General features: G+C 43.6%; 1 protein-coding gene across 2 annotated transcripts in view; it reads right to left on the bottom strand.

Annotated features, from left to right (window-relative positions):
- Positions 1-14089, bottom strand: part of LOC138515767 (myoneurin-like) — a 562617-nt gene that overhangs the window by 148332 nt on the left and 400196 nt on the right. For both annotated transcript variants that reach the window (XM_069630477.1, XM_069630478.1), the window contains exon 4: positions 6427-6553. In XM_069630477.1, coding sequence (XP_069486578.1) covers positions 6427-6553 — 127 coding nt within the window. The remainder of the gene's footprint in view (positions 1-6426; positions 6554-14089) is intronic.

Below are 14089 nucleotides of genomic sequence, written 5' to 3' on the forward strand. Positions count from 1 at the left end.
TGGGGTGCTTGTCTTGGGCTCGGAGGGTGGAGCTGGGGGGAACCTGTGGGGAGGGTGCATACCGTGAGTTGGTTCCCTGTAGAAGGCTGTAAAGGAAAGCACCCATAAGGAGGTGGGGCAGTGGCATGTGTGTGTGTCTAATTTGTTCGTTATGTGCTGTCATTGGGGGTGTTCTCTACATCCTCAAACATTTTCCATAATTCAAGTGTACCCTGACTGCTTCGCAACTTTGTTCCTTTATATGTTGACGATAAATGCATGTACATATACTCCAATATATTTTTATCATGCGTGCCCTCCTCGGACCAAGCCTTGAACATTGTGCTCTCCGTTCCCTGTACCCACTCGCAGGAAGTTCTTACACATATGTTCCAATGGACTATCCATACTTTCTCAAATCCAACCTTATTTTAACCAAAATATCTGCCGAACACCGATCCAGCTTCGTCTCACCTCAACTCCTATATTATCCCAACAAAACCAATACCTTCCCACACAAAAAATAAAAAAACAACCTGCTCCCCTCTTCAAACCACCACAAAAAGGCTCTATTCACACAACGGCCTGCTACTGCCCCACATCAAACCTTTCTAACTACACAACTACTAACAAAGCCACTTATAAAAACGACATCTATTTACACAGTGGTGTAGACCTTTCCTCAGTCTCCTTCTCTCGAGACGAGGGAACTCAACCCTCCTCACGCCCCTTTCACCCCAGGGCAGTGGGATACCAGGTCATTTCCATCCAGGACCATCACTTCCACTACACTGTTGTATATCCTCGTCTAAGAGGAGATACCCCACATCAATTCTTCACCTTTATTAATATTTCTGACATCCTCTTTCTCTCGTGGTGGGGGAGCTTGACCTCTCTATTAATCAACTCATGGAAAGTCACAACGTTGTCTTTCCTCATCTTCAGATTCCCCCTCTCTCTCTCTTTATTCACAGATACACACAAAAACTAAAAACTGTCAACCCCCTTGTTTATCCCACAAGAGTGCACTCATGAGTGTCTGCCAAGCTCCTCTGCTGCTTTGTCCCCATTCAATTTCCTGCACAGCTGGGTGCAGCGCCCTGCTCCAAAGATCAGGCAGGCCTTCTGGAAACACGCTGCCAGCAAACCTCCTCAGGGTTTGCACACGGACTGGTTACTAAAGATAGGCGCCACAACCCAGGATGCACAGCGGGGGAAACCCCAGCCTCTCCAAGGAATCTGGAGATCACATCAAGGTCACCAAATTTGTAAGGTAGGCCCAGAAACCGATCAATAAAAAACAATCCAAAGAGTCAATAAAGAGCACATGTCTTGCAAGGAAAACATTTTTATTACCTGCAAATGCGGCCAGAAGGGTCAGTCAGCTCCATAGAACTGAGAACTCACTCGACATGCCTAGGTTAGTTACAGATTTTAAAGACAAAACCCATAAAAACTGCATTGACAACATGTATCCAATACAGATTAACACCACATTTCCTATTGGCTATCCCCTATACAAAAATCTAAACATAACCAACATTCCACCACCCCATTGGTCAATTAAGCATCCATGATGACATGTGTAAAGCCCCCTGGAAATGACCTAATTGTGAAGTCAGCAAAATAATACTTTATTCTGATTGGTCCATTACATTGAGGTAGCTTGTTGCAACAATGGACTTTCCGTATTGGTCAAAACAACTTCCGATATTTTGTAATGTGCATGCCCCTCGACGAGACCCAATTATGAGCGAGTGTGAACAATGAAGGGTGATGAATCACAAGAGGTCATCGCAACAACCCTGGCCTGGGACCCTTCCCATGTGGCCAGTGAAAGGCAGGCGCTTCCTGATCCTGACCCTGGGGTTGGTGTTCTGTGGGAGGATCACAAGGGAGGGGATTCAGGTCATGAGAATTAGGAGAATCCTCTAAACAACTTCCCTAGTGACCCTACAGTCCTCATGGCATATTGTAAAACCAAAATATGTGATAAAAAGAAGAATCTGAATGTTGTGGACTTCAAGTCCCATAATACCACACGTACTGGGACGAGGAAGAGGAGCTTGTAGGCACAGAACTGCAATACGCAGTCTAGTGTTGCTAGCAATCCACACCTGAGCAGGAATTATGACTATTTAAATCCCCCTCAGGTGCAGATGAAGAGGGGCAGCAGTATTAGTAGTAGTAGAAGTTATCTGTGGCTGTGTATGCAGAAGAGGCATGACAAGGACACTGGGACCACTGCTGTGCCTTTGGCAGTTAATGGTGCTTAAAGAGTTGTGAGCCAGAGAAGCCCAGGTTGCAGAGGTTAAGCAGCGGGAAGTGCTGATGTTGCAGGTTTCCCCGCGGGAGCGAGGCGCTCTCTGGACTTTGGGCCTCATCACGAGTTTGGCCTGAACCCTTAAATGTGGCGGTAACGGTATTACCGCTGCATTTAAGGACTGGCTAAATCACGAGTAGGGCGGAAAATGGCATTTTTACCTCCAGTCTTTTGCTGGAGGTAAAAATGACCAGTTTCGCCCATTTTGAAGCTATTGCCGCCCGCGCAATTACCACTGGCAGTAACACCGCTCCCAAACTCTATTGGGTCCTATGGACCAAATGGGGAATGGGGATTTACTGCCACCCCCGCCAACTCGTGATTCGGTGCAAATTGTGCCGACCAAGTGCGGTAGCGCTATTAGCATTGGCCGATTTCCTGGCGGTAATAACCCAGGGGATACTGCCCAACTCGTGATGAGGCCATTTGTGTCTCCCTCCAGTGGCTGGTGAGCTCCGGGACCTGATAGGAGTAACAAGGACCCCTGTTCAGGAAGGGGCGAGTCACAGGACCACTAAAGGAGGTCTCAGAAGCTCCCAAACCAAAGAGCAGAAGCGGCAGCGGAAGCAAGAGACACGGACGTGCAAGGAAACCCCAGTGAGGTATCGTCTGCCAGATGACCTCGGGGTGCTCCATTGTAAACCGATTATTCTGAAAACTGAACTAATAAACAGAAGTGTTTTTGGCCTAAAGATTATGTGAAGAGGAAACAAAGTGTTTGACTATCACTATGCAAATAGAAGAATAATATTTGAGAAATACTGTGATTCACATTGCCCAAAAACAGAGGCAGCAATATTAAAACCATAGCATAACCACCATTGGCAAAGCAAAGCAGAGGCAAAATCAAACCAGAATGTATCCCGCATTGCCAAAGTAAAGAGGGGGCAATCTATAAGACAATTAATAACCAGCATTGCCTAATGCAAAGAAGGGGAATTGAAAGAAAGAAAGCGGAAAAACAGATTTCGTGGAGAGAGAAACTAAAACCATCAACAGTTCTAAGGTGCGATAGTGAAAGCTCAAAGATGGCAGGGAAGTGTCCCTACTTTTGAAGAGTCGAAAGGGGGAGAGAAATATAACCTGCAGTATATGTGGCCAATTAAACAGTGGATAAACAGCCTCAATGGGATTTGCATCCTTGTGAAAGAAGTTGTGAATTTTATTGTTGTTGAAAGTTAAAAAGACTTTACTGATGTTTTGAAGTAACCAACACCACAGAGTACTTGTTGCAGTATTAGAAGATTCATCTTGGCAGGAGAGTACACCAGTAAAGGGATTCTTAGAGGTAGTACTGGCAGGATGGTGAACCAGCAAAAATACATTAAAGTACTCCATTGTGTTGAAAGGTTGTGGTGGAAAGAAAGTGGCTATGCCACCTATATGTTTGATGAACTGTGGTAAAACCATCCTGACAAAAACATTGTTGAGTATATAGAAGAAATGTGTAGTAGTCTTTCTCAAGAAAAGAAACATACTATTGATATATTCATTGGAAGAATGATGAACTTTGTTGAATGTTTAGACAATAACAACACCAAGCGAAACCCTCCAGAATTGAAGGAACTTTGTGTTGGAAACAGAACTTGGCTATTAGGAGAAATCTTTGTTTATGTTACCTTTTGAAGTGTAACTTGATTATTGGAGTGAACTTTATTAATTGGAACTTTCATTTGGAAATTTTGCTTTAAACCTTCAGAAGGGGATCCGACCCTGGTTACAAGAATATTTGGTTCTAATTATTGTTTTTGTTGAACTTGAACAGCCGTATGAATACCTGAAATGTTTTTGTTGTATGTATAGGTTTGAGGTACAGATATCCTTATATAGTAGAGTGTTTTCCTGGTTCCATGTAAAAATATCCCTGAGAAAATATCTCCATTACAAAATATCGCAGTGATTTAGCCGTGCTAATGTCGTTCATTGTAAATAAAATAAGAACCTTTTAACGTACTGTTGTACCTCTATCAATGTACCACTGTAACAAACTGTTTATAGACATATAAAAGTTCTTACAGCTGATTTAATGAAAAGTGGCAAAAAAAAAGCTATTAGAAACCAGTAAATTGAAGTTTCTCGCCTTGCCGCCATTAACGTGTCTCACAGAACACTGCAATTGAGTCAGCAGCGGGCATGTTTAAAAATTAAGTTTATTTGCGGTTCTATGTCCACAAATCTTTCTTTTTACACACGTATTTAATAAGTACAGCGAACGTAATGCCATTAATTTCATTTAACTCCGTGTTGCAGTTGTTTAATGCCCGGAAATGAACAAAAAATTTAGAAACACATGGAAAAAAGACTGTGAATGAAATAAATGAACGCACACGTGTGAAAAGGAAATGAAATAAACGTGTGTGAGGCACATTATTCGCAGCAATAAGAATTAAATAAAAGTCTGTGCAGCACATTTTTCTTGTGTGTAAAAGAATTAAATAAACATGTTCAGATGACTAAAGAAATGTGTGAGGCGCTTTATTCATAGCGATATTTTGTAAAACAAATTTATTTAAAGGGATATTATTATGTGATAGCTTTTTCCTTTAGTCTTCGTTTCAGGGGCAGGGAAACCTATGTTAGGGTAAGGAAAGTGAGGTGTTTATCCACCCTTTTAAGTTACTAAATCAGATTCTTTTGAAAAACCATTACCAAGTCATCCGGCTCACATTTATGACCCCTCATAAAAGTCAATACCCTGTGGTAATGCAGTGGACACAATACTACTTTTGCATGAGCCCAGACAACTTGGCAACCCTGAACGGCTCTTCAACCTTGCACTTTTTGACAACACCTCTTGCGACTCCCGTCTTGAAACATGTTGCTTTCATAGTACACATTCTTCCCTATAGCTCCTGGGAACAGGTGGCTTTATAAAATACCAGGGGAGATACTGCTCTTGAGATTAATTTCGAGGATTTATTTGCTCTATTTGGCTTGACACCTGTAGTTCTAATGGACCTGCCACTTCTCAATGGGGGCAGTACAACCACAACCTAGTTCAACACCTTGGCAATTTCTGGACACCAGTCCTTGTTCTCTGTAATATTTGATCTTCACAGCTGCTTCACTAATCTAATCGTCAGGAACAAAACTGATATAATGCACTGTATTCACAGCTCCTGTCGACTGCTCGGCCTTGCGCCATCAACTACGATCTGCACTGTGCTTCCCCCTTACTCCAGGGACTGCGGGTGTCTAAACATTCACTGGGGGGTAGGAGGAATACAATCTAATTAAATGAACAGAACAGAAACTCCAAGATACAGCCTAATACTCTAACTGACAGAAGCTGCAACCTCTAACGAGGCCTAACGCAAAATGGTAGAACTCTTGCTTAAGTAGCCGACAGCTCTTAAGTTACTAGAAAATCTACATCTATCCTACTTAATGTTTGCACTACATGGCACTTCAGCCACCCTTTCACCAACTACCAAATCAACATATTCTGAGTTCTCCTAAATACAAACAAAGCACACTTAATTCACTAATGCTAGCTACAAAGCCCTTAACTAGGCCTAAACTTCTAAATATAACTAGCAATATTGTTGCTGCACCTCCTTTCATCGTGTGATGCTCTCTGAAGTGTTAAAGCTAACTATGAATAGCACGTGTGCAGTAATGCTAAACCAAACAGTGAAAATTTTGAGACTAAATGACCAGCTCTCCTTGCTAATAGAATTTACGCAGTCTGAACATCCTTCCATGTTTGGGACGTTGCACTTGCATCCCAACACTTTCTTGAAATTGATCACTGATAGGGTTAGGGGGACTCTTTATCTCCTAGGTGAAACTGTATGTTCAAAGGGGCAATAGTGGTGTACCTAGTTCTGTAACTGACTGGTGCCAAAGGGTGCAAACCCAATTTTGGTGATCTGAGGATTCCTCACATACCTCCAGGTACAGCATTGACTAGCTTAGGGGCATCTTGCCCCACTGACCACCACATTGAAGTGCCCCAAAGTCAGGCAGGAAAATTCGTCACAATAGACAATAGCTAGATAAGAAAGAAGTTTAGGAGTGTATATTGGTTTTTATGTAGTTTCGTTAAAAGGGCATATGAACAATGTTTAAAAAACTAGAGCAACAACCACTATCATTATGCAAATAAGCATATGACATCTTACCTGCAGAAGATCTTGTGGCTCTTGTAATGTTTAACTGCCTGTCCACAGAACTCACAGAGCTGAATCAATGGGGGCTTCCCTGTGGAAGCTTCCATGTGCTTCATGCGGATATGTTGCGTCAGATCATCTGCAAAAACAAAGCAAAAAAATGATTGTTATGCATAGCTTTAAATAGATGAAATGAAGATGATGTATCCTCAAGCAGAAAACTGACCAAAGGCCTGATTCAGAGGTCTGTGTAAAAATAGAAAAGTGTTGTTCCAAGCTGGAACAACACATTTGTTACCTGCACCATATTCTGACAGGAAAAGAATGTGGTGCAGGGACATGAAAGCCTCAGCTTTTGCATGAGCCTGATTTATGGCTTTACAACAGCCGTAGCAACCACGAGGAATGCAGGGCAGCCACTGGTTTAGCACTTCTATAAAAGGAATTCATATACAACACCTCTGAGATGCTGCTAAACCACACCGCACACTTTTCCCCTTCATAAACATAGCATTTCATAGACTGCAGCACCACTTTTCTAGTTTAATGAAAGTTTAAGAAAAAGTTCTTAAATTAGAAAAGTGGAAATCTTTAAAGAAATGCTCTCAATGCCTCTGGATCACAAGTTTCCCCCCACAACGGGAGATTTTTAGCAGCTTTTGCTACTGGAAAGCATGACATTTACCCTCCAATATATCCACCTACCACAGAATGATGGTGCTGGAAACTGGAGGAGAGAATGTTTGCTTGCCATGCTATATTTAGCACGAGCTCAGAATCAGGCCTGAGTGTGTCAAAGAGCCAGGATGAATCAATTATCCCCTAGATGGAAAGGACTGGATGGCAGATTAATGGGGACAAGTTTGTAAAAGTTAAGGAATGTAAATATTTAGGTGTTGTTATAGATGAGAGTTTTAAATGGGATTAGAACTGGGATTTGATAAATAGGCTAGTTACACAAACAGCAGGTGCAATTGCTGCTTTTGTAGGGCATTGTGGGGGGCATTCTGTTCATTCCGTTCAAACTGTGTATATGGCCAAGATCAGGTCAGTTATGACATATGGAGTTGAAATATAGGGTGAAAAATAGCTGTATACATTGGAGAAATTGAGGCAATCATTATTAGAAAAATGGTTAATGCAGCCCCATCCTTGCCAATTGAATAGTTAAAACTGAAATGCAACATTGTTGGATGCAAAACCGTGTTCTTGCAAAAAAGACTTGTTTTATGGGAAAACTGTGCGAGGTAGCGCAGGATACACTATTGTAATCAACTATGGCAAGACCAAGGTCTCCTTGATTGTTTAAGAATGTGAAAAACCTGAAGGTGTCTCACTCACTAGTCCCCGGGGATCTGTCATCCAGGTGGCCAGGAAATGGCCATCGCTATTGGAACCAGTTCCCTGGGGTGGTCCAGTGTGGGAGGATCACCTGGATGGGGGGGTCTTCATGGTGTGGAAGTGGGGCACCAAGGGCAATACGCGGAATCCCATTCCTTACAACACCCTTTCCCCATCCTACCAGGTAGGATATATAGAAACTCAAACCCCCCAGGCACTCCTTTTACAACACAAACACTTTCTCACGGGTAGTTCACCATAAGAAAAAACAGACTAACTCTAGAGCTGTATACCTGACATGTCCCAATAAAAGGGTCAGGCAGAGTCAGGCATTTACTACTAATTACAAACACCTGACTTCTATCACACTTCCCCAGACATATAAAAGGCAGGGCACGAAAGCACACTCTGAACGAGGCCAAACGCATGAGGAAGCAGCTATTCCGGGATGGCAGTTTAAATCTACTTGATTCTCTCCTTTAGAACTGCTTTATTGCAGAGAACCTGGAGATGTCCTGGACACACTCTAGGAAACATGGGAAGAACGAGAAGAGGCACCCATTCCCCTATTGCAAACCGCTACCAGATTGCGGGAGCATATGAGACTGGTTTTAGATCTAGTCTGTACCCATATGGAAAAAGCCCATATTCAACAAAAATCTGCTTACGACAAGAAGGTAAATTTAAGATCATTTTCCATAGGACAAAAAGTACTAGTCCTCTTACCCACCTCAGAAAACAAACGTATCTCTAAGTCGCACGGGCCGTATGAAATATTGGAACGAACAGGAACCTGTACTTATAAGATAGCCCAACCGGACAGGGAACAGAAGAGTCCATCTATATCATGTAAATCTCATAAAGGAGTGGAAAGAGAACCCGTCAGCCACCCATGCCACAATACTATCATGTTTTGTTACAGAAGAAATTGACAACTTTGAATTAATTCCTTTAGAGCTGTCTATTCAATAACAAGAAGACCTAAAAGATGTATCATTAACCCGATGTATTCTCAGAAAAACAGTGAAGAGTAAAAGGCACCTATCACTGAATTGGAACACCTAAGGGAAAAGTGGTTCATCTAAAACCGTATAGACTCCCGGAAGCCCATAAGCAGACAGTGGTTGAGATAGTAAATAAGATGTTAAGAGCAAATATTACCAAGCCTTCATCGAGCCAATGGTCCTCCCCCATCGTATTGGTCACCAAACCTGACATTCCTGGAGGTTCTGCATAGATTTCCGTCAAGTTAAAGCCATTTTTTACTTCGATGCCTATCCCATGCCACGCATCGATGACATAATTGATAATCTCGGAAATGTTACTTTTCTATCCACCCTAGACTTAACAAAAGTGAACTTAGCAGGTCCCAGTATATCGGCCGGATAAGAAAAAGACAGCTTTCTCAACAGCCCTAGGGCTATTTCAATTTAAAGTCCTCCATTTTGGGCTACATGGCGCTCCATCCACTTTACAATGCCTCATGGATAAAATATTACAGCCCTACTCTGATTTCTGTGGAGCTTATATTGACAATATCACCATTTATAGTAAAACCTGGGAGGACCATCTTTTCCATCTTTTTACTACTATGAGGGTCCTCCGAGAGGTCGGCCTAACTGCCAATCCATCCAAATGCAGACTGGCTCAGTTAGCCGTGAAATAGCTTAGCTTCTAGGTAGAGAATGTAATGTAGAACCGCAATATGAGAAAGTAAAAGCCGTCTTAGACAACGCTTCACCTAAAACTCAAAGAGATCTTAGAGCCTTTCTATGATTAATTGGGTATTACAGTAGGTTTATCCCAAACATTTCAGACAAAACAGCTAGGATGACGGATAAACTTAAGGACGCCGAACCTCAAAAACCTCATTGGACAGAAGAGGATGATATATGCTATAATAACTTAAAGTAAACCCTTTGCCAGAACCCAATCCTGAAGGTAGTAGATTTCGAGAAAAGAAAATGTGTATTGCAAACAGACGCCTCCCATACAGGGTTAGAAGTAGTCCTATCACAAGTCTGTGATGGGTTAGAACAGCCCATCTTGTTTGCAAGTCGCAAACTTTTCCCGCATGAAAATAATTACTCTGGAATTAGAGGCGTTTGCCATCAAATGGGCCATAATCCACCTTAGATACTAACTCTTAGAAAGAAAGTTCACACTTGTCACGGACCATTCTCCACTAGTTTGGATTAGCCACAGAAACGATTCCAACCCTTGTGTCATGCAATGGTCCTTAGACCTGCAGCCCTATTGCTTCACGGTGGAACACAGAAAAGGTCAAGACAAGGCAATGTAGATTTCCTTTCCCGGTTCCCCTGTGAAGCAGATGCAGCTACATCGCATGGAGGAAGGGTATGTGAGAAACCTGAAGGTGTCTCACTCACTAATCCCCGGGGATCTGTTATCCAGGTGGCTAGGATACGGCCATCGCTATTGGAACTAGTTACTGGGGGGACAAGTGTGGAAGGATCACCTGGATGGGGGGTCTTCGGGGAGTGGAAGTGGGACACTGAAGGGCGCGACACAGTATCCCCTACCTTATAACACCCTTTTTCCATCCTACCAGTTAGGATATATAGAAACTCAAACTCAAACCCCTCTCCACCTTTACAACACAAACACTTTCTCACAGGCAGTTAATCGTGAGCAAGAACGGACTACCACTAGAGCCGTATACCTGACATGTCCCAATACAAGGGTCAGGCAGAGTCAGGCAATTACTACTAATTACAAACACCTGACATCTAACACACTTCCCCACACAGATAAAAGGCGGAGAAGAAAAGCACACTCTGAATTAGGATGGCAGTTTAAATTGAGGAGAAAGGCGGCGAAACCAGAGAGGATGACAAGGAGGGAATCGCCCTTGCCCTTTTCAAGAAAGGTTTGCGCCTTCCAGGAAACCTCAAGGAAAAGAAACATAAGACCAGGAATACCAGCTGACGAACAATGCAGCGTTTGTCGAAGGTACATGGGGCCCTCCCGCATTGATGACCCAGGCGGGGTATTATCACTGTGGTTTAGTCCTTGATTCCAACAACAAATCAAGCTCAGCACAACCAGTGAGTCAGGAGAAGCTGATAGCAAGCCGGGCTGTGTGATGCTCAAGGTTGCAAGAAGCAACATTGTATGTACAAAGAACCTTTGTACGATTGAACTTTAAGAAACCAAGAACGGTACCAGAAACACAGTGATCCGGCGCCACATTGGTGCTTACCCAAAGGTCTCTGTTTTGGTACCCCAAAGCGTGTAAAAGATTACTAAAAGCTGAAGTGAAGTGGCCCTACAATGGGTTGAGTGGAATCCTGTGCACATTTGAAAGTCTTCTATCGCCTACATGTTATGTTATGTTATTTGCCATTTATATAGTGCTCTATATATCATTGGTATGATCTCAAAGCGCCGGTAGGTTTAAAGGCCCTTGGGGACCGCAGTCCAGGTCAGTAGATAGAGAAAGTGTCATAGGGTACGTGGGTGCACCAGTTATGTGTGCAGCTGGTCTAACTGTCAGATGGTAGCTGCGTCCTAGCGTTTAGGTGCAGTGTTGAAGATATCAGTTGAATGAGTGCAGTCTGGTGGGTGGACACCTAGGCTGGTTCTGGCTGTGTTAGGCCTGTGAGAAGCTAGGCCAGAATGTCATGGGATAGCTGCGTTGTATTAGGGGGTAATGTTCGTATGTGAACAGCTAGGCTGAATTTATCAAGGCAATAGCTGCATTCTAATTGTGTGATGGTGTAGAGTAGAGAGTAAGCATAATGTTATGGGATGGGAGTGTAACTAAGTGTGGCATTGCTAACATTCACAATCCTGTCCTGGTCTGGCGCAGGCTAATGTTCACGAGTCTAACTAAGTGTGGGATTGCTAACATTCATATTCCTGTCTGGCGCATGCTAATGTTCCCAATTCTAACCAGGTGTGGCATTGCTAACAATCACAATCCTATCTAGATGTGACTCAGGCTAATGTTCATAGTTCTGATTAGGTGCGGCATTGCTAACATTAACAGTCCTGTCTGGGTCTGATGCATGCTACTGTTCACAATTCTAACTAACTGTGGCATTACTAACAATCACAATCCGATCTAGATGCGACGCAAGCTAATGTTCAAAGTTCTGATTAGGTGCAGCATTGCTAATATTAACAGTTCTGTCTGGGTCTGGCGCATGCTAATGTTCACAATTCTAAGCAGGTGTGGGATTGCTAACAATCACAATCCTATCTAGCTGCGACGCAGGCTAATGCTCATAGTTCTGATTAGGTGCAGCATTGCTAACATTAACAGTCCTGTCTGGGTCTGGCGCATGCTAATGTTCACAATTCTACCTAAGTGTGGCATTGCTAACAATCACGATCCTATCAAGATGTGACACAGGCTAATCTTCATAGTTCTAATTAGGTGCAGCATGGCACATTAACAGTCTTGTCTGGGTCTGGTGCATGCTAATATTCACAATTCTAACCAGGTGTGGCATTGCTAACAATCATAAACCTATCTAGATGCGACGCAGGCTAATATTCATAGTTCTGATTAGGTGCGGCATTGCTAACATTAACAGTCCTGTCTGGGTCTGGCGCATGCTACCGTTCACAATTCTAAGTGTTGCAATGCTAACAATCACAATCCCATCTAGATGCGACGCAGGCTAATGTTCAAAGTTCTGATCAGGTGCGGCATTGCTAACATTAACAGTTCTGTCTCGGTCTGGCGCATGCTAATGTTCACAATTCTAACCAGGTGTTGCATTGCTAACAATCACAATCCTATCTAGATGCGACGCAGGCTAATGTTCAAAGTTCTGATCAGGTGCGGCATTGCTAACATTAACAGTTCTTTCTCGGTCTGGCGCATGCTAATGTTCACAATTCTAACCAGGTGTGGCATTGCTAACAATCACAATCCTATCTAGAAGTGAGGCAGGCTAATGTTCATAGTTCTGATTAGGCGCAGCATTGCTAACATTAACAATCCTGTCTGGGCCTGGCGCAGGCTAATGTTCACAATTCCAACAAAGTGTGCCACTGGTAACATTCACAATCCTGTCCGGGTCTGGTGCAGGCTAATGTCCACAAGTCTACCTAAGTGTGGGATTGCTAACATTCACATTCCTGTCTGGCGCATGCTAATGTTCCCAATTCTAACCAGGTGTGGCATTGCTAACAATCACAATCCTATCTAGATGCGATGCAGGCTAATGTTCATAGTTCTGATTAGGTGCGGTATTACAAACATTAACAGTCGTGTCTGGGTCTGACGCACGCTACCATTCACAATTCTAACTGAGTGCTGCATTGCTAACAATCACAATCCTATCTAGATGCGATGCAAGCTAATGTTCAAAGTTCTGATTAGGTGCGGCATTGCTAACATTAACAGTTCTGTCTGGGTCTGGCACATGCTAATGTTCACAATTCTAACCAGGTGTGGCATTGCTAACAATCACAATCCTATCAAGATGCGACGCAGGTTAATGTTCATAGTTCTGATTAGGTACAGCATGGCTACATTAACAGTCCTGTCTGGGCCTGGTGCATGCTAATATTCACATTTCTAAACAGGTGTGGCATTGCTAACAATCACAATCCTATCTAGATGCGACGCAGGATAATGTTCATAGTTCTGATTAGGTGCGGCATTGCTAACATTAACAGTCCTGTCTCGGTCTGGCGCATGCTACCGTTCACAATTCTAACTAAATGTGGCATTGCTAACAATCACAATCCTAACTAGATGTGACGCAGGCTAATATTCACAGTTCTAATTAGGTGTGGCATTGCTAACAATCACAATTCAGAGGAAAGGTAATGTTGAGTGGCAGAGTTTTCCCCAACCAATTCACACATTTACCTTTGATGGTTGCTGCTGGTTGCTGGCTTCCCCTGCAGACACTTCCTGGAGCTGCCCCTGTAGGATCCGCCCTTTGCCTAGGCACCCTTAGCCGCAGGGCCGCACGGGCAGAGGGCTGTCCTGGGAAGGTCAATTATGGCCTGGGCAACACAGGCCGCTGGTCCAATCAGAGCAGGAGGGGTGGGTCGGGAGGCGGGGGGGTGGGAAGCAGGAAGAGGGTGCAGGCTGGGGAGAGATGGTAAAGGGGGAGTTTCGAGGGCCTGCAGGCCGCTACTGAATCAAAATGGGCAATTTTGGGCATAAAGGAGTAAGGCTCCTACAAAACGCTCACCTCGCTTCTTCCTTGCAAAGAAGGGGGTGCCTGATAACACGGGTCAGTAGATCCAGGCAACATGGGCCGCTGGTCCAATCAGAGCAGGGGGGTGGGTCGGGAGGCAGGAGGGTTGGGAAGCAGGAAGAGGGTGCCGGCTGGGGAGAGATGGT

The sequence above is a fragment of the Ambystoma mexicanum genome, chromosome 6q, assembly GCF_040938575.1.
Source record: "Ambystoma mexicanum isolate Mex_15411 chromosome 6q, UKY_AmexF1_1, whole genome shotgun sequence".
Taxonomy (NCBI): domain Eukaryota; kingdom Metazoa; phylum Chordata; class Amphibia; order Caudata; family Ambystomatidae; genus Ambystoma; species Ambystoma mexicanum.